The 22,333-nt window shown below is 39.1% G+C and overlaps 1 protein-coding gene across 4 annotated transcripts in view; it reads right to left on the bottom strand.

Moving 5' to 3' along the window:
- Nucleotides 1-22,333, bottom strand: part of GRB10 (growth factor receptor bound protein 10) — a 198,281-nt gene that overhangs the window by 92,530 nt on the left and 83,418 nt on the right. For all 4 annotated transcript variants that reach the window (XM_079150330.1, XM_079150331.1, XM_079150329.1 and 1 more), the window contains one exon: nucleotides 16,366-16,453. Coding sequence is in view for 2 of the 4 variants with exons in the window: in XM_079150329.1 (XP_079006455.1) it covers nucleotides 16,366-16,453 (88 nt within the window). In the remaining 2 variants the exon portion in view is untranslated. The remainder of the gene's footprint in view (nucleotides 1-16,365; nucleotides 16,454-22,333) is intronic.

Here is a 22,333-nt window from a genome sequence, read left to right on the forward strand (position 1 = left end):
AGAAAAGCTACCTATTTCACTCAATGATTCCATTCATTAAAATTAAAGACCTGGCATCCATCATCCAGTGAGTGTCACCTAGTAAAGTTTGTAAATTATTCCTTCTTATATTTTATCCTGCCACATTGTTGCAAGGAAGCACCTGGGCATTACTAAGTCTCTGTTGGTCCTTTAAGACAGCCTGAATTCTGTACCACTGAGCCGACACAACACACTAAAGGAATTTTCCACTACCAAAAAGTTTCACCCTGCCAAGTAAGGACCAAGGACCTGAGCTACAAATTACATTTTAAAAGCACAGATTCAGCTATGCAGTTTTCTCTTTGTATTTCAGAAGAGATACAAAGGAGGAGAAACCTACCCAAAAAAATATCCTTCAAAAAGGGCAAAAGATAAATTGTATCTTTCTCAAGCAATTTAATGTTTCTTTTTAACCTTTTGGTTTTAATTCCTAATTCTTCTATTACATCATAAATCAGGCAGAAGCCTGGGTACAAGAAACTATATAAATAACTTGTCATTCTGGAAGGTTCCCATTTTCCATCAACCCTAAAAATATTAGTCCAAGAACACTGGAATTGAAAAGGGAAAATCCAGCTTGTGGTCCAAAAGTCTGTCACTCACTGGCACTGTGCTCTCAAAAAGTCGATGTTTTAAAGGTAAATGAGACACTGGGGAATCTTTATTATCACATTCAACATTAACACTCTATAATTCCATGAACTTAACTCCATAAATCTAAAATCCATTCATGTGACCAATATTTTTCTCCATTCAACAAATATTTACTGAACACTACTGCATATCCAACATCGTTTCAGGTGCTAGAGTACAGATGTTAACAAAACAGGAATCACACACAAATTGGAATGATAGACCATTAGCACAGCCCCATGTAAGGATAACATGTAAATGCATAAAGTGTCTCATGTTTTTTTAATGTTTCCACCACAAAGAAATGCATGTTTGAGAAGACAGATGAGAGAGGCTTCCCCTAACTTGAACGTTATACAATGTATACATGTATCAAGATATCACATGGTACTCCATAAATACATGTAATGTTTATGTGTCAATTAAAACAAAAATCCCTGCCACCCAGATGTAATGCCTTAAGCAACAAGCTCTGGAAAAGGAGTCTGCTGCTAAATATAAAGTATACAGAAGGACACGAAACATTTTTTTACTACCTCTGGAAAAATAATTCCAACTACGAAGAAGTTAAAACCTGATCCAATTAAGCAGCAACTAACAGGGAGACAGGAGGTGGATGTATCCTGTAGGAATTAAAGAATGGGCTCCCAACTGAAAGAGCTTGCCTCAAGCTGAAAAGGGCAGGGGTGGAGAGGGGAGGTCCCAAGACCCTGTATCTTGAGTACAGTTTAGTAATAGGTGGGAAGTTAAAGGAAATATGGAGTACAGATCATGTCCTCAGATGAAGAGATCTGTGGCGAAATGAATAAACTTCTATGAACACACACCAAGGGCCAAAAATTCTCCTAGCATGGTTATGCTTACTGCTTGGCAAAAAGAAGAGTTTTAAAATGAGATCTCTGTTTCCAGGCAAGTCAATCATGGCGAGAGTATTCAGCTCAGAAAAGCCTTGATTCTGAGGCATCTGGAGGTGGAAAGTCATCCCAGGAGAACCCTACCAGGCAATTCCAAGAACTGGCATGTCTCCCAGAACTAAAAAGCCCAGGAGACAGGAGCTGGCTCTCCAGGACCTGGATGGGAATGCAGTTTTATCCAGGAGAGGGCACTCAGGATGGGGCAGAGGAGAATTATCCAGAGCTTCCTCTATCAACCTGTCCATGTGTGGGACCACCTGGGGCCTTTTATAGGTATAATCAGGTTCCTGGAACTTAACTGATATGCTGAATCCCACCCTTTGGGATTTGGTTCAGAGGAGGGACAGAGTTCCTGCTATGGTCTGAATATTTTGTTTTCCCTGAAAATCCATGTGTTAATAGAAACCTAATTTTCAAGGTAAAGGTATGAGGAGGTGGGGCCTTTAGGGGATGATCAGGTCATGAAGATGGAACTCCCTGATAAAAGGGACCCCAGAGAGCTCATTCAACTCTTCCACTGAATGAAAACACAATAAGATAGCATCTATGAGGATGTGGACCTTCATACAATGCTGAAACTGCCAAGGCCTTGATCTTGGATCTTCAGTCTCCAAAGGTGTGACAAAGAAAGTGTAAAGAAGCTAGGCACAGTGGAGCACACCTGCAATACCAGAAACTCAGGGCGATGAGGTAGGAGGATCTCAGATTCAAGGCCAGTCTCAGCAACTTAGCAAAACTGTGTTTCAAAAAAATTACAAAAGGCTGGGGATGTGGCTCAGTGGTAAAGCACCCCTGGGTTCAATCCCCAGTACCAATGAAAGAGAGAGGAAGGGAGGAAGGGAAGAAGGAAGGAAGGGAGGGAGGGAGGGAGGAAGGGGGGAAGGAGGGAGGGAGGAAGGGGGAGGGAGGGACAGAAGGAAAGAAATTATTAATACATAAGAAGGATGAAGTGTGTCCCACTTTGGATTGAAGTGGATGTTCTGAATATATCAGAACACCTTGGTAACTGAGAAACTCTGTGCCTCAGTTTATTTACCTAGAAATAAACTGTTAGAAAAGAGATGTATTTGACAAATTATAAAACCAAGTGTGGTAAGTTTGGAAGAGAAGTAAAAGGTTGGAAAGGAATACCAAGGAGGAAGCAATTTATTTTAATGGTCAGCAGAGAGAAAAGGTAAATGCCCAGGGAGGAGGTGGTGGTGGTATGGACCAAAGAATAAGCTGGTTTTAAACATACAGAAATGCTTATAGCTAGTCCTGACTGAGGGGTAGCTAATACACCAGATGAAGAAGGTCACAAATCAATAGCAAGTTCCAGAAAAGCAATCAGTATATGTTGCTGCACCTGGGGGGTGTGTACAGGTGCCGTGTGAGAAGTCAGAAGGTTGAGAGGCCTCCCACAGCAGCCACAATCGCGTTGAGAATTACCATATCTGCTCCAAAGCAGGTAAACTTTCTAAGATACAGGACTCAGGCTATTCCTCCATCAGAAGTCGGGGTGCAAGAGTCCCCATTCACTGCACAGAGTTCCCCAGCAGGAAGCATTAGTCATTAGTTTATGCTATTTGACAACCAAATGCGATGCATTTAAAATTATATCCACAAAAATGGGAGGGTTAAGAAACTATAAGCTAACGTCATCTCATGGAGACTTGTTACCAAGGCCTTTATTGGTCAGAATTGAATGCAGAGTTGAACAGATGTTGGCGACCAATCATAGGACCAGGCAAGTCCTACAGGAAATGGCAGGGGGTGAGGACACCAGCAGGCTCTGGCTCCAACCCTAGTGGATTTGAGGGGCATCCTGGATTGATGGATTGTTTAACTCCCCTGAAATGTTTACTCCTTCTAGCGACAAAGATTCACTGCAAATATGCATGCATAATAGTGCCTGCCCACAGGTGAGGAACTAACATTTTTGAGAAACTACTTAGAAGTGGGATTAATTCACAGTGGGGTGTGCATTAGCTATGTTAATGAAAGTGATTTTTGAGATCTTGTTAAATTGCTTCTGAAGGCAGTAGTACATTCTGTACTGAATGACAGAGGGCTTTTTAACCTTCCTTAAAATCTCTAGCTTGAGGTCTTACTTTGGGGATAGAGTTTAAAATTATGTAAGAAAAATAACTCCTTCCAAAAATTTTTTAAAAAAGCTTTCTACAAACTGAAATGGATGGAGGTTGATTAATACAGGTTAACTGTAGATTTTTTTTTAAAGTCTATATAAAGTACAATATGGTGAAAAATATAACAATATTGGATTTTAGAAGAAAGGATGATTTTGTTTTCTACTTAAAGAAAATTAGATATTCGTTCATCACCGCTCATAATTAAATAAAAGAATTATTTATTTCTAAACAAAACCTGCTACAATCTATACTTCCTTGGACAAAAGGATCCACGTTACATGAACATTAAGACAGAACTGACACGGGGATCGCTGTGTATGCCCTGGGTCTGGGCCCCATGCCTCTCATGGCTTTGACAAGCAACAGACACACTTGTTTAACGAGTGAACGAACGAATGAACGAATGAATGGAAGTCACAGGAAAACCACAGGGCAAGCAAGCCGAGGAAAAGCAAACCCACCAGGAGAACAGAAAGAGTTGCAGGGATAAAGCCCTCTATTGAGCAGGGAGCATCCTGACAGCTAAAGGAAACATGAAACATTAATGGAGTCCAATTATCTGCTCAAAGGGACGAGACAAAAGAGTGGCGTGAACTGTCAGAGCATCAGGAAAGCGAAGGCCCAGAATAGCTGAGACTTGAAAAATGACAAAGGACGACAATGGCTTTTTCAGTTCTGCTCCAAATAAGGACCAGGAGGAAGAGGTCTGCTGCTTGCCTGACATTGGGGAAAGACAGAGAGAATGCAAGCTCCTCAATGCCTTTTTGTTCATATCTTCCTTATTAAGACAAATGATCTTCAAAGTGGAAAGGAAGGAATAAGCACAATTAAGGGGAAGCCACGGTCCATGGTGGGGGAGGGGCTGCAAGGATCCCATCTCCTTGGCTGTCTTCAAGGCCAAGGAAAATTGATCCCTACAGTTGAAATCTCAGTTTGAGCCACTGAAAAATCTGAAGAATCAAAAAGGAAGGAAAATATTGGTGGACCTGGATAAGAAAGGAAGGCTAATCTTGAGGTAGAAGAGGAAAAAAGGCTCGGAGAGGGAGTCTATCAGCCTTGGTCCAAATCTCAGCTTTGTAATACATGACGGGTATAGCCAGGGCAACTCATGCACCTCTGGTTCTGTTTCCTCCCTATATCTGTGGATATTATATCATGAGATAGTTAGGTGGACTCAATGGGATATAACAGGAAGCATAAGTTCTTAATAGTTTAAGAACTTAATTTTGCAATAGGGAAGTCACCTAAACATACAGGAAGTAGAAGATGGGAAGAAGGAAATCACAAAAATCTAACAGACTACAATATCATCCTATTACCTGACACTGCAGGAGGATCATTACTGATGTGCATATGCCATTATTCCCTGTGGTATGACCTATTTCATATTCCATGAGGCAAAAAGACTGACATTGGGAGACTTTTGTGGGGAAAGGATTCTAGATAATTCTCCTAGTTTTTTTTTTTTACATCTCAACCCTAATAAAAAGTATTAGGTATGTGGGGGGAGAGGGGGCTAACAAATCAAAAGTATCATAATCTTAGGTATCAAGAACCAACCAGTGGCCCACATTCACAATTATTCAGGATTCTATTTAGCACTTCAGAAAAAGACCCTTATATTTGAAAATAGTGTAGTTTCACAATGAGGAAATTGATAACTAAGAAAAAAAAGTTACTTTTACTTGTATATGAATGCAAAAAATGATTAATATGTTGAGGCCATTTTTATATGACAGTAAAAGTTGGACTAAATGAGAGGTCATTAAAGATTAATGCTGCAAACCAGGCACAGTGGTGCATGCCTGTAATCTCAGCAGCTCAGGAGGCTGAGGCAGGAGGATACCGAGTTCAAAGTCAGCCTCAACAACAACGAGACACTAAGTAACTCAGTGCGATCCTGTATCTAAATAAAATCCAAAACAGGGCTGGGGATGTGGCTCAGTAGTCATGTAGCCCTTAGTTCAATCCCTGGTACCCACCCCCCAAAAAAGGAGTAATGCTACAAGCCTGGTTTAAAAGCAACAATGAGGAGCCACTCTCTTCTTGGGAGACTACTGTGTTTTCTCTATGATCATGTCCTTATCTAAGATTCTCCTAATGCCCGGGAATAGCCTGGCAGGAAGGGAAGGGCTTTGTCAGCTGGTTGTCTTTGCTTGCCTGGAATTACCAGAATGTCACATGCGCAGAGAAGAGGCAGGGCTTCAGAGTTTTCTGAAGCCCATATCTATTTAGGACATGTGAGCTCAGGAATTCATTAAATAAATATCTATGAAATATGACTCCAGAAATGGCACTATGGTGGAAACTTCAGAATAAGTAAGACTCAGAGTCCTCAAGAAATATATGTTCTCTGGAGAAAGCGGAAAGGCAAAGCTTCTTCAAGTGTTATTTTATGTATTTCCAGGTGTGTGCCTGGTGGTCCTCTTAAGTTATCTCAAAACTGATGCTAAATGCACTTGGCTTTGATTCCCATTCCACCATTGAAAGTGACCTCTCTGGGACTTTGGGGCATCTTACTAAGACTCTCAGCCTCAGTCTCTCCATTTATAGGTCTGTTGATTGAAAGAAAAAACACCAGGGATAATCTAGCCCAAGTCTCCAATTTGTCACCATCATCACCATCGTCATCCTGCAGTTCCTAACCCAGGTGCCACCAAGCCCCTTTTAGCTGGAAATTTCTGCAGTCTAGTGTACATACTGGTATGATACAATCATTCATTTTACATTTTCACTTGTTATTTTTTTTCCATTTCAGGAATAATAAACTCCTATTACAGAACATTTAGAAATTGAAGAGATGCAAACAACAGAAACAAACTTCTCACCCCAAATGACTGTCATGAGAGGAGGTAGACTGTCAATCTCCGAGAACTTGGAGACACGCTGTCTCCTTTCCCTCCCTCACTTGCTACCCTCTCTGCTCTTTGAAAGCCCCGAGATCTTAGGAGCTTTACGCACATTCCATTGCCTATATGGACACCCTTCTCCATCTTCCAGGGATCTCCTAGCATATAGCCATTCAAAGGGCATTCCAATCCACTGCTCATCCTCACTGTGACGTATCGCCTGTGTCCAAAGATCTTAAGTGACCCCTCTGAGAATAAACCAAGAAAAATAGATTGACTTTCTAAACTTCCACATCCTACACCCATTTCATTTTCTTTTCTTTTCCTTTTTTTTTTTCTCCCTTTCTTTTTTTTTTTTTCAGTGATGCTGAGGATGGACTCAAGAATTCATGCATGCAAGACAAGCATTCTACCACTGAGCTACATCCCCACTACCTGTTTCATTTTGGAACTAGTAGGGCTACTAATTGCTCCAGGATGATGTATCACCATCAAAATCACCCATCACTGATAACAAAACAATGTACCTATTGGAAAAACTTTGGAGGCAGGTGTTATCCTAGAACAGTATAGTTTCTAAACAGTGAAGGTAACGGCTTGAAGCACTAAAATCTGCTTTCATTTTTCTTCCTTGTAAATATCATGTATCATACTCTTGGCTTCTTTTTTTCTTAAGCAGGGTCAGAGAACACAATGTAACCTTTATCTAATGACTTTGGTCCTCCATCTGAGAATAAGTGATGTCACTGGGTTTGGTGACTTGAACAGCTCTTTGTTCCCAGGTAAGTACACTCACTCTGCTGGACTGGGTTCTGATGGTTCCTGTGACAACTTGTTTCCCTCCTATTCTATCCTGCTGCCAACATCACCCCTTACTGATGTGAACTTACATGGATCCCCAGGACCTTTGCTTCTTCCTCTTGGCTATAGGTTTAGAAACTAAATATCCAAAGTCTCATGCTGTACTTTAAAATAAAACCCAAACAGCATTTATTATTCGTTTATCTTCATTATGAAATAGTTATAAGTTTGTTTAAATTTTTATTTATTATTTTATTATCATATTCTTTTTGGGGGGGTGGGATAGAACACAGGGCTTTGCACATGCTAGGAAAGCACTCTCCCACTGGGCTGGATCCCCAGACCTGCTAAAATGTTTACAATGAAGAAAATTATAAGGAGAACAAAACTATGTATAATTCCATAACTCACAATTAAACCTCATTTGTATGTAATATACATACCATGCTCTTTTAAAAAAATTAGGATCATATGGTATTATAACTCGTTTCCCTATTTTTTTTCACTTAGTATATCTGAGCATTTTCTCAAGTTACACAAACTTAACATATTTAAAGACAGAATAATAATCTTTCAAGTGACTGTAATGCTTATGTGATTAGTCTTTTAGTTACTCCCCCTTATTGTGGGGGAATATGTTATTAATAGAATTGGACATATACATAAAAATACGTGTTCTTTCTCTCCCTCCCTCTCTCCCTCTCTCCCTCTCTCTCTCACACACACACGCCCATTTCCTTGAAATAAATTCCTAGAATCCATGGGTTAAAATGTGTGAATAGGACAAAGGATGGAGCTCAGTGGGAGAGCACTTGTGTAGTATGTGGGAGGTCCTGGTTCAATGTCCAGCATCTTTTAGATGAAATAAAAAATTATTAAAAATGTGTCAATGCTGTCAGGATCTTGTCAGATGAAATCCAATGGCCTCCCACTCTCAGATGTGTTCCCTTACAAGAGCTACCCTGTCAGACATGGTATCATGCCTGACATCTCTTTCCTGTACTCACGATAATTGCAAAGAAGGCACTGATAGCCCCATGTTGTGGGTTGAAAAACTGAGGGTTGGCTATCCAAGAAAGCAATTTTAATGAGCCCAGCATAAAAGGACAGGTCTCTAAGGCTCTCGTCCCTCTCAGGCTCTTCCCCAGACACCACACTGCCTCCCAAGATCACAGACCCCTGGGTGCTTCTGTCAATACAATTACTCTCTAACGAGGACTTTAAACCTCTTTACCAGCTCCTTTGGGCATCTTTGGTCAATTGTGCTTCTGGTGCGAATCATACCCAGTTGGCTCAGCTTTGGGTGTAAGCAACAGAAACAGCTTGTTTAAAAGGAGAAAAGGCTAAATTTCTAAATCTTGCAATTTTCTGCAATTTCACATCAAACATGATAAAGAAGGGCTGGGGAGATAGCTCAGTTGGTAGAGTGCTTGCCTCGCAAGCACAAGGCCCTGGGTTCAATCCCCAGCACCAAAAAAAAAAAAAACATGATAAGGAGAAAACTAAATACAGAATTACCATAGGATCCAGCAATGTCACTCCTGGGTATGTGACCACAGGACTTAAAATCAGAGACTCATGTGCTGGGAAGTCCATGTTCATAGGAACAATATGCACAATACCAAAAGGGGGAAAGAAATCAAGGGCCCATCTACAATGAATGGACAAACCAAATGGCAAAAAATGACATGAGATTCTGATACATGTAAAAATGGATGAACCTCAAAAATACGCCAGGTCAAAGAAGTCAGTTACAAAAGACTAGATATTATATAATTCCAATTATATGAGTTACCTAGAATAGGCAAATTCAGAGTCAGGAAACAGATTAGAGGTTACCAGGGCTAGGAGAATTATTGCTTAATGGGTACAGTTTTGTTTGGGGTGCTAGGAAGTTTGGGAAATAGATAATGGTGATGGTTGCACAACACTGTGAATATAATTAATGCCACTGAAGTGTATACTTAAAATTGTTAGAATGGTAAATTGTGTTTCATATATTTTACCACAATGAAGAAATATTTCTTAGAAATTGTTTAGAGTGATTCCAGCTCTTACAAAACCACCCACTTTCAAAGGAAAATGCACCCCATCCTGCAGGGTGCTACTAAGTAAGGCATGAAGCATTTTTAGCAACTGTCACACAAAAATAAGCAGCTTATGTTAGGAACAAGGTAATAAAACAAGAGCAATAAATCCTCTTTGCAAGATAGAAGTAACAGGTCAAGGAAAGTCACAGCTAATCTTTTATTCTCAACATCAGGACCCTTGTAAGGAACCAGGCAACTCCAGATCTAAATCAGAGTATCTGACTAGGACTTGAAAATTAAGGAAATGAGACCAAAAAAAAAGGTCAACAACAAAAAAATAAATGGCACCTTATCTTGTCATATTTGATCACATGTTCCATGGCATTTTCTTAAAGTAAACAGTGTCAGGCACAAGGATGGGAATAGAAGGGAATGAAGATTGGGGCAAGTACTGAGAAGGCACACCACAGACTCCTACCAGGTTTCTACAGACTATGCTCATGCTGGCCTGGGAGACTGGCTGACCGCTCCCAGGGAGGGAATGAGCCTTTGTACTGCACTGCCAGAGAGCAGCACATCCCAGGTCCACTCATCACAGACTCCCGGGGCCGTGTGTGTGCCAAGAGGGAAGATGAACACTGCACTTGGACACACTTGAAAGAGGGACTGTGCCCTTCTGTTCCCTGAAACAGACCTCGGAGCACTGGCTCCCTTGATTTCCAGCTCCATTGGTTTCCTTATTTTTCATGTAAAATGAGTGTCCAGAATCAGATAGGAACACAATCATGCTTGCTTTTTTTTTTTTTTTTTTTTTTTGCAAACTGCCTGCTCATGCTCTTTGCTAGTTTTTCTATTTGACCATTACTTTTTTTTATTTATAGGATTTATAGAATTTTTTTAATAAACAGAAGACAGTAATACACTGCATGTTGCATGCATTGCAATTTTCCCCCAGGTTGAAGTATGCCTTTTAGTATTTTAAATATTATCTTGCGTGTTCGTATAAAAATGCATGTTTGTATGTGAAATTACCATTTTTCCTTTATAATAGAGCTACATCTTATTTAGGAAAGTCTGATTTTGACATAGAACATGAAGATTCTCACTGTTCGTTAATTTCAGTTAATCAAATAAATAAGACATTTTAATTTTTCACTCTTATTACTTAATTGCCTGAAACTGAGTATTGGGTATAATAAATAGTAAGGTTCCAGGCACCCGACTCGCCCCCAATAAGAACAGTCATGTTTCCTGTGATCTCTGTTCTCCCATGACTATTTTTGCTGTATGTCATTTCTGTCATTGTGTTAATCTCTACTCTGATCCTTGTGTCTACCACCATCCATGAATAAACCATATACTTTCTTCTTGTGATGCCTCAAGAAATTTGCTGAGAGTGAAAATCACCCCTCCATATGTCTTGTCCTTCTTCACATTTCCCTTGGCTGTTATTGAGTTTCACTCTTCCTTATTAAACTTAGGAAACATTTGCCAAGTCACACCAAAACCCTACGGGGAATTTGGTTGTACCTGCAACTAATACAAAGATGAACTTGAGATGATATGACAATCTTTACTATAGTCTGTCTTCCCATCCATGACCATACTAAAACTCTCCACTTCTTTAGTACTTTAATCTCTTTAGCAACATCCTATGTCTGGTAATCTTGCTGAGTTTATTCCTAGACACCTTCAATTTTTGTTACTTCCAGGAATGGAGGTGTACTCCTCTAATCCCAGCAACTTGGGAGGCTGGGGCAGAAGGATCACAAGTTCAAGGACAGCCTCAGTCACTTAATGAGGCCCTCAGAAACTTAGCAAGACCTTGCCTCAAAATAAAAAATTTAAAAAGGACTGGGAATGTGGTAAGTGGTTATGTGTCCCTGGGTTGAATTCCTGGTACAAGAAAAAAAAAAAAAAACTCATTACTAATATAAATGAGATTTCTTTTGACATTATATTTCCTGACTGTTTCCTATTAGTGTACAAGAAAACTATTAAATTTTACATGTTGATATCACATTATACATGCCATCTTACAGAACTCTTATTCATTTTAAAAGTTTGCATATCTGTGCGGATTTTCTATTTGAATGATCATATTATTTGCAAATAAACAGCTTTCATTTCCATTCAAAGCTGATATTTTAATTTCTTTGATATTTTATTGCAATGTTAAGACCTCCAGTAACAGTTTACATCTGTGCCTGGTTCTGCATTTTCCTGGGCACGGCTCTAATATTTCTCCATTAGGGATGATGCAGGCTGTAGGTTCTTGACAAATCAATTTTAGAAGGTTAAAAAGTTTCCTTTTCAGGGAAGGTCTGTTAAGAGATTTGTTGTTCTTTGTTCTGTGCTACAATAAGTGGAAAATTCTCTTTTCATGTCTAAGTGAGATGACCACTTGATTTTCCTTTAATCTTTGACATATTAAATATGTTCCTGGCTTACAATGGCAAACCATCCTTGCATTACTATAATAACCCCAACTTATTTTAGATTTCACTTAAGAGAAATTTCTGAATCTGACTCATCTACATTTCCAATTTTTTGTTTTGTTTTAGTACTGTTTCAAAGATACTCAAACATATCATGAATGGGAAAGTTCTTGATCCTCTGTCTACCTCTGAAACAGTTTGTATAAAGACAGACGTTATTTGTTCCTGGAAAGTTTGCTAACAAGGACCTACAAAAATACCTGGGTATTTTTGAAGGGGCAGTTAATGATTATTGACTCCATTTCTTCCAGAGTTATTTAAGATTTCTATATCTGGGGGTTGAGGATGTAGCTCAGTAGTAGAGCACATGTCTAGTATGCATGAGGCCCTGCCCTGGTTCAATTCCCAACATCACACACACACACACACACACACACAAAAGGTAAAGATTTTTTTAAAGAATCAATTATCAATTTTACTTTTATATTTTTGCAATAAATTATTTATCTTCCTCGTATTTCCCCATTTATTGTTCATGGTTTTCTTGTTTCTAAAACTCCCCAATGTGCTCCTCATGTGATTTTCTTTCATGCCTTTTTCCTTCTACACATCTGGGCTAGACGTTTGCTATTAGGATGGTTTTTTACAAAGACTGCCTTTTATTTTGTTCTTGTTTATTGACACTTTATTTCAATAACCTCTCATTTTAATTTTTGTAATTACTTCCTTCTGCATTTAGCCTTATTCAATTTGCATTTTTCCAATTTCAATTTTTCTTCTTTTTGAAGCTTAGGAATTTAGTCCTACATACCTCTTTAGCAGCCCTATACAAATTTCCACTTGGTACTATGCTCATTTCCATTCAGTTCTAAGTGACTGACATTTCCATTGTGACTTCTTCTTTAACCCATGAGTGAAATATGGGTCTCTTTTAAAGTTTCTACAAACATGTTTACATGTTTTGTCTTGAACATTTTGTGTTGACATCTGATTTAATCACACTGGGTCAAAGAACATGGCTTGCGTGGAATAGATTGCTTAAAATTTACTGCAACTTCCATATATGGTCAATTTTTCAAAAAGTTACACAGGTTTTTAGGGAAGAATCAAGAGTCTCTCTGCTGGGTAAGGGTCCTAGGTGTCTCAACCAATGAAAGTCCAATAATACTGGGGTGGAAAGATCTGGAATTCCCCTGCTATGTTACACTGTATTTTTTGTTTAACATCTTCTCTCTTTCATATCTTAATTTTTCATCTTTTTCTATTTGATGTTGTTTGATTTTTTAAAACTATATATATCCCCTTGTATTTTTTTCTGCTAGGTTATAAAATACAAATTATATATGTATTCTTTCAGTAATAATAGTCAATATTTTAGTTGCACATGTTAAAATACATGATTAAACTTTTCTTTCTAAAGTGATTTCCAGTTTTTTCACATTTTACTCCTCCTATATGAAGCCTTTTTAGAATTTAACCACTAAGTAATCTCTATTTCCTGAAGACACACATATACACTCTCAATACCTGTGTGGAGTTTCAGCTTAATCTTATTTTAACAATTCATATGGGATTACACTTACAACATTGTACCACTGTCTCTGCACATTACTGTTCCTTATATGCCATGTTTCACATTCCTTCTTCCTGAAGTACATTTAATTACTCTTGGTTTTTACTGGTAACACATTTTCTCAGTCTTTGCTTAAGAAAGTTGTACTTTGCCCTCACCAGGGAGCAATATATTGGTATAAAATTCTACATGGACAGTTATTTTTGCCTCAGCACTTTGAAAGTAAATCACCTTGTCTCTGGCATCATAGCTAAGTCAATATCAGTCCCACGGTTGGTTTTCTTTAAGACAACTTCTCTTCCATTTTCTAGATTAGTCCTAAATGTTTTTAGATATGAACTAATTGTCAAGTTTCCTTGGTAGTTCTTTGAGTACAAAATGTGGGTTTTATCTTACTTCAGTTCTGGACAATTCTCAGTTCTTGTCTCAAATGTCCTTATATACTCTTCCCTCTCCAAAAGATCATGGGATCCTTGGTACCTAACTGCCTACCCCATCTTCCTTTGCCTCTCTGCAGTCTATGCAAGTTGACTCCCTTAGGACTAACTTTCAGCTCTTGAACCCCTTTAGAGAAAAGATAGCACTTTTAAAAATGGAAATGATATAGTAATATAATTGTAGATAAAAATATTTCAGTATTTGAAATATTTCATTTTCAAAATTTCTAGCAGTTCTTTTTCATACCCAGCTATTCTTGCTTTGTTTCTTCGGGTTGTCTTTCATGGTTTCTTGCACTGTGTTAGAGACATTAGTCTTTCATTCATCTGAGTAATATAAACAAGCCTATTTCAAAGCCTTTGTCAGACTTATTTTTATTGCATATGGTCTAAATTGGTCATCTGTTGATTTTGTTAGCTGTATTTCCTAGTATGGGATTGCTTCGTGTGTTTTGGAATGTTGGTTTGGAGACTCATTTGGGGCGGGTTGTTTTGTTTGTCTTTTCCACCACTCTCCCTGCCTACTCCTCCCTATGGAGTGGTCAGGCCAGGGCAGTCTGCAGCCACTGCCTGGTGGAAGACTGTGGAGGTTGCAGCCTGAGTCACTGTGCCCACCAGGAAGCTGCTCCATTTAGTTCTGGCTGCAAGGCTGTGCCTGATTGCTTGGCCACAAGTTCACATGCGCTCTAGTCTTCCTTGGCAACAGTCTTTTTCCAGCATCTTCGGCGAGCAGGGAAGCCCCACCCCAACTCCTGGCTGGATAAAATGGGCTTGGCTCTGGTCCTGCTCCCCAACGTTGGCAGAGGGAAGGGGCCTCAGTCCTTACTGTTCCCCAGGACTGAGTGGCCTGCACTGGTGGCTGTTTTTGGTGGTGCAGGCACTGTTCAGTGCTCTGTGGAATAGCCTGTTCTAAGCCAAGCTGTGTCCTTCACTTCTCCTCTTTTGTATGCTATGTGTGAAAAAGGATAGAATGGCCGATGTCATGAGAGTGCTTAAAGGTAAGAACTCTGAGAGGTTGAGCAGTGGAGTTCAATATGGTGACATGTCCCTTTATTCCTTTAAGCAGTGTTTTAGGAACTGGGATGCACTGGAGGCCCAACTTCCAACTCTGTGCTGCTTAACTCCAAGCCAGAATGGAGAACTAGCTCTCTTCTAGTGGAAGGCTATTATTCTCAGTACTGCTCTGCAAATTCCCCTTCAGGGCACTTCTTGGGTATATCTGATATCTAGGGGATATTTGAAAGTATGACGTAAAGACAAAGGATGAGAGATAAACTATAAAAATTCTCTCAGTTAATTATTCTTATAATTTTCTGATGAAAGTGCTGACACAGAATTCTAAAAGAACATCAATACCAAGACCTAGATTATTTCAGTTTGAAAGAGATAATTTCTAAACAATACAATGTAATGAGTTAAAATTGTCCCAAATTTCAAAACCAGTACTCATAAACTGGTATCTTTCCCTTCCATCATCTCATATGAACGTTTTCTGAAATGTGACCCTGAAATTAGGCTGGTTACAGAAAATTCTGGCGGCTTTTATGAATCTTCTAATGCTTGAGAACACATTTATTTGACTTCCTGGTTAGATCTCAGCTTTGATTTTAGCTAAATGTCATCTTCTTTCTCATTAAGCAATTTTTAAAAATCTGATTATTCTAATGCCTACCAGCTCTAAACCTTATGATTTCTTGCACTTAAATGCTACAGTAATCCATTACATTGTTCCTGCTTCATGTCAGGAGCAGACTCCCCATTCTCTATCATTTTTTCTAATTTATGAAGTAACTCTGCATTACTTTACTGTCCCTTCCTTTCTTCCCCATAATGACTCAAAACAGAAGGAAACAAAAAGGTCAAGAAATTCGGAGAATACATACATGCAAAACCACGCTATTCAAAAAATTTTAAAAAGGCAAAACAAGAGGGTTACCCTGTGCAGGAGCCCTCACAAAGGGTAACATCAAATCACCTGAAGTGGAATTCCAAATCTTACACAAAACAGATTTTGAAGTTTAGCTTAATTAAGTCTGTTCATTGAAAGAAAATACATAAAGATAACTATTTTAGAATTTGTTTTCTTTACAAAAGATACAGTATTAGAATCTTACTCATTTGTGTCCAGAATAATTTTTGTAATATACCATCAACCTTCAGTATCCCCAGGTTCCACATCCATGGATTCAATGGATCATGAATTGAAATTATTTGGAAAGAACACTACACATGTACTGGACACGAACAGACTTTTTCCTTGATCATCATTTCCTAACAATACAGTAAAACAACTGTTCACTTAGTATTTACATTGTATTAAGTATGATAAGTAATCTAACAATGATTAAAAGTAAGTGGGAGGAAATACATAAGTCCTATGCAAATATTAGGACATTTTATACAAGGGATCTGAGTATTCTCAGATTTTGCTTTCTCTGGAGGATCATGGAGCTGAGCCTCTCCCATGACCATGGATACAAAGGACTATAAAGTCCTAGTATTATTGAAAAGCTATAGTTAAGTTCTTGCTCATTACTTACTTGGATGGTTCACTAGTCGATCAGATTGTGCTCGGAACCCAGGCCCTGCCAGGTCTCGTGGACTGGGAGGTGGCTGCTCCACTTTGTCCTAAAAAAGGACAAGAGTTGTCAAATGAGGTATTTCACACTTTTCAATAACCATCATCCATGGCATCATTTCCATTCTGCTCAATTCCTTAATTAATTTCAACTTATTTGGTTTCTTTTAGTTTTAAATGGTAGTCTAGAACATACTATATAAGGAAAGTCAATCATGAAAAGGTATAACCTGTTGGTAAGGGAGTTAGAAGAATAGTTACTACTGTTTTTTTCGACTGAAATAGTCCCCCCCCCTCCCATCACCTGAATAGCAATTCAAAAAGAATGATTATCAACTGCTTAGCTTAGGCAATGAATGTCAATAATTAACATTCCATGGAGTGCATGCACTTTCTATAACAATTACTGGTAACTGAGTCTTGGCCTTCTGCAACCTGGGACAGAAATATCCAGATAGTGTATTATAAATGGCTCTCTCCACAATGGATAAGGATTTCAGTGGCATTTTTCAGACATGAGAGTGAGGACAAAAAATTTTAGCAGAAATTTAAAACAGCAATATCAAGCTCATGATTCTATAAAAACATCTGCATAGATAAGCAATTTAGCCAACAAAAGACATACTAAAATGTGGAGGGGGGGCACATGCCTTTTAATATCTATATACTTACCAAAAACAGCAATGACTAACTTAGAGTGGGGAGATGTTGACTTCTTATAGATTAATGAAATCTGTAAAATTTTTACAATCATGTGTATTACCTCTGTAATTAGGAAGATTTTGAATTGTGCCAAAAGCACAAGGTCTGCACTAAAATCTATTACTAATACATAACACATATTCACAAATGTAGCAGACATGCTCCTTGATTACACCCTAATATATCATAAATGGAAAATATCATACATGAAAAATGCACTGAATTCACCTGACCTACCAAACATCACACTTAGCAGCACAGCCCACTGTAGAATATTGGCTGTTTCCCTTGTGATCATGGGGCTGACTGGGAGCTACAGCTCACTGCCTATGCCCAGCATCACAAGACAGCATCATATTTCATAGCACTGGCCCAGGAAAGTCTCCAAATTCAACAACTGAAGTAGGGTTCCTACTGCATGCATATTGCTCCCACACCATTGTAAAGTGGGGAGGGGGAAAGCATTAAATGGAACCTTCAAAAATCGGGGCTCACTCACAGCTGACATCAGCAACCTCATCCCTGTCCATCTCTCCCAGCATCGCAAACTGAAGCATGTGAAATATCTGGCATGCTTTTGCACTGCAATGTGCTGGCAAATGCCAATGTGCCCACTGTGCTCCCTGTGCCCAGCGGGGCTCCTGCTTTACAGAGGGAGACATGTGGGCACAGGTATGTTAGCTGCCTTTGCACCCACCATCACCAGTGGTCTAGGCCATCCCAGTACTAGGATGCAGGCAGCCTGGCTACACATTCCTCAATCCTCCCCACCCAATGGCCCAAGAGGCTCAAAAGAGGACACTGGTTTCACCAAGGTATCACAGCAGCAGGGTAAGAAACACTTCATTGCCTTCCTGCCTCCCAGTAAGTGGCTCCTCTCCCTTGTCATGTACGAAACAGACTCAATGCTAACTTCTCATCTATAAGCACACCAATCTGCCAGTGAACAGTTAATGTCTGGTTCATGCTGTGCTTTGGGGCTGCTCACAATGGGGGAAGAAGAGGGAGAGCCCAGGGAAGAGATTCCACAAGAGCCAGCTCATTCATATCTACATTTCGAAGAAAAACGAAGTCACATTCACACCCTCCTCCGGAAAATCTGTAGAAAACAAAACAAAGTCCTACGAAACTGGAGATATTTTCACTGGTGCCTCTCCTCCCACCCCTCCTCCCTATGTCTGTCTTTTTCTTTTTCCCCTTCGAAAGAAGTATCTTTTCTGTTTCTTAGATGGAATATTTGCTAATTATGAAAATATCGATGCAGGAAAGAAAAACATGAAGAAAAACTTAAAGCAAATCTCTCTCTATTCTCATACCCAGGGAGTTATCTAATCAGTTTCCCTAATGTTCTTTCAGGAAAGGACAGGAACAAATGGGAAACAGGAAGGGAAGGGGAGGGGGGCAAAAACGTGTACATGTGCAGAACATTTGCATTATTTACAGAGAGCATGTATGTTACATTTGAATCACATGAAAGTTATAAATTATCCTATTTTAAAAGTGATTATGGAGGGAGGGATATGTACCTTTTATGTATATTCCATATACAATAATATATTCCAAATTATTATGTTTGAACACAGGTCCCTGAAATTCTCCATGTCAATAAATATTATCTCCATTGACAGAATTCTTTCATAGCTCTATCATACCTCACTGAGTGGTTGTCTGATGTAATTTATGTAGCCACTATCCTACTGGTGAACATATAGATTGTAAAGGCTAGAGTTTATACCTGGAATATTCCCCAAAGGCTCAGGTGTTGAAGGCTTAGTCCCCAGTCCATGGCACTACTAGGAGGTGGTGGCACCTTAAAGAAGTGGGGCTTAGTATGAGGAAATTAAATCACCGGGAGAGTGCCCTTTGAAAAGGATCCCAGATTCTCGTCCTCTCTTTGCTTCCTGGCCACCGTGAGATAAGCAGGCATCCTCACCAGGCATTCCCACAGCAGGTTAAGCAATAATGGGCCAAAACATCTGAAACCATGGACCAAAACAAACCTTTCCTCTCTTTAAGTTGATTATTTCAGGTATTTTGTCATGATAACAGAAAATTGACTAATACTGTCAGTTTTTGATTAGGAAAGAAGAAAAGGATACTTTGGGAGACATGGTGTCCAAAAGGCAAGGGGGATGCTACCAAGAACCCTGTGGAAGTACTGAGGAAGGAGGTTATGCTCTTAGGGCTGATTAAGAATGTGGTTCTTCCCAACCCCCCGGATTCAGCAGCATCCCACTGGGGTCAGCCCATCTAGTTTCTGCAATTACGTAGCAAATGTTGTCCTATCCAATCTGTAGTTTGCCATCTAAGAGAAATTCTTTTTTCCTCTATTCTGAATTTTAAAACAAACCCCAAATTTTTGGAAGTACAGACTAGATATAACATTGAAATTGGCCTAAACTTTTTTCTCTTTTCTGAATTTCAAAACAAACCATGTAAAATTTTCGGAAATACATAATAGAGATAAAACTGATATTAGCCTAAATCTTATTACAGTAGGACAATGGCAGTTGCATAGTCTTTGTACCTTTTTAATACATAGCCAGACATTGTGGAAATCAAACTGAGTAAACTATTTTGCGTTTTGTTCCCCCATGACCCTGCAATTAACAGAAGAGGTGGTTCTACCCCTTTGTGGTGAACATCACCTTTTTCCTATTCAAACTACTCTAGCAGATACTTTCCAGTAGTAGTTCAAACTTGCAAATAACATAAACAACAATCAGACAAATACCTTTGGGCATAAAACTTTGCCCACATTTCTGATTATTTGTGTAGGATCCTTAGAAGTAGGAGCACTAGGCCAAAGGTCATGTACATCTTTTTTTAAAAGACTCTAGATACATCCTGTTAAACTCTTCTTCACCAGATTTACCCTTCCGCCTGGAATAGAGGTGAAGTGTCCGTTTCATAACACCCAAGGAAGCCAGGACTGTGACTGGTTATTTTTCTGGAAATTTTTTCTTGCCAATTCCAGAGATAAGCAGTGGCCTCAACCCTCCTGTTTTAATATGCAGATCTTTAATGTTAAGGTTGAGCAAGTTTTTCATGAGATTTTCAGCCTGATGTCTTTTTTTTTTTTTTTTGTCTACATTAGTTCTGAGAGCACAAGGGCTTTCCAATAAATATGCCGTGAACACCATGCCACTCAGTAGCTTGGGGCCAGTTACTTGCAGTCAACTGGTTCCTCAATAAAATGAGTTCAAGAATCTCTCAGTGACTGCTGGGAGGTTTGTTTACCATGCAGAACATCAAGCTGACCTGTTGTGGTGACCCATTATGTGATGGCCCACGTGACATTCACTTATCTTAATTCTCCTGTGATAAGTTTTAAATGCTTAGGAAACTAGTTTACTTATATTTGTAGCAAATGCTCCTCCCACCTCACTTTTCTTTAGATGTTATTATATTTTTTGATTCTTAGAGGTTTAATTCAATGTAGCCAAGTTGACTAAACTTTTCCTTTGTGTTCATCATTTTGAGCTTAAAAACTGCTTTCATACTTTACCAAGAGAACTGAAAATCATTCACTTGTATTCTAATTTCCCTTTCATCTATCTGATGTTTATTTGGGTGGGTAATAAGAGGAGAGGAATTACATTGAAGCCCCCCTCCCATTGTTTACCCATATGCCCAACCCATTCTTTAGCTTTCTGTTACTATATCAAATACTTGAGATAATAAACTTAAAATGAAAAAAAGGTATATTTTGACTCACACTGTTAGAGGTTCTAGTCCCTGACTGTCCGGCATCTCTGTTTTCGGGCCTCTGGTGGGGGTGCCAGATAGCAATGGTAAGGAATATACAGAGAAGCAAAACAGCTTACCTCATGGCCAGCACTTAAAAGAAAGGGAGTAAAGAGCTAAGGTCACACAATCCCCTTGGAGGGAAAGCCCCCAATAATCTAAATATCTCCCACTAGGCCCCACCTCTTAAAGAGTCCACCATTTCCAATCACACCATCCTGGGTATCAAGCCTTTAAAACCTGGGCCTTTAGGGGACATGTAACACACAAACAATAGCACCATGTATCACACAATCCTTCCTTTTACCTGATTGGGGAAGTCACTTTGTGCACACTTTATAATCCTATACACACATGCATCTGTTTCTCCGCAGAGCTACCCATTCCTGGGCTGACACTCCACATTTTTCCATTCATACAGTCTGCCAACATGTTTTATCATCAGTAGAATATTTCCTCTCTTCTTCTTTTGCATGAACTCCTTAGTCATTTTCTTCCAAACTTAGGGCCAAAAAAGATTTAACACACGTTAAGAATATAGTCAATGCACCTATCACTACATTTCTGTCAATTTTAGACTACAGGTGTGATGGTGGCTGAGCCATATAGCCTAGTGTAGGAGATTATTTCATCCAAGTTTGTGTACCTATACCCTATGATGTTTGTGCAACGCCAAAAATCACCTAAGAATGCATTTCTCAGCACACATCCCTAGTACATGACTTCAGTCTTAAAATTTTCTTGCATTATTAAAACTTCTCATCTGAAATATGTACTTACATGTAAATGAGTAATTGCTATTCATTCATCATACAAATTCTGCTATTGGACCATGTCCTTGGAAGCAGATCACAGAAACATTGAGAAAATTATATTGAGAAGATATGTAACACAAGAGAGAGTGGGACCAGCCTCTTGGTGCCCCAGATCCCATATATTTATGCTCAAGGACCTTCAGGGATTGGGTATGACCCTACAGGTTAACCAGGACCTCAATGTTTCCTGGAACACCCAATTTTGAGACCCACTAATTCCTAGATGTTCCACTTTCCCTAAGAAAGCCTTTTAAGTGACAAGGAAAACCAGGCTTCAATGATATCACCAATTTAAAAGACAAGTCACTGGAAAACATAATTTAATGGTGCCTTGCCTAAATAGTGCGACCAGATTTAGTGATTAAAAATATAGGATGCCCAGTAAAATATGAATTTCAGAAAATACCTAATAATTACTTGGCATAAATATGTACCAAGTATTGCATGAGACATATCCTAAAAACTTATTTGTGGTTTACCTGTAATTTTACTGGGAATTCTTCATTTTATCCAGCTACTCTTTGCCTCAAGTATGTTCAACGTCTGACAGGCTTTCAGGAGAAAGTATGGCAGCAACCACGAAATCTCAAGTGGCTCATGTGTTTATGAATTTCCAAGGTCAAAAAAGATATGTACCGTTTTCAATTCAATAGACAGGAGCTTTAG

This window comes from Sciurus vulgaris (genome assembly GCF_902686455.1).
Source record: "Sciurus vulgaris genome assembly, chromosome: 8".
Lineage (NCBI taxonomy): Eukaryota > Metazoa > Chordata > Mammalia > Rodentia > Sciuridae > Sciurus > Sciurus vulgaris.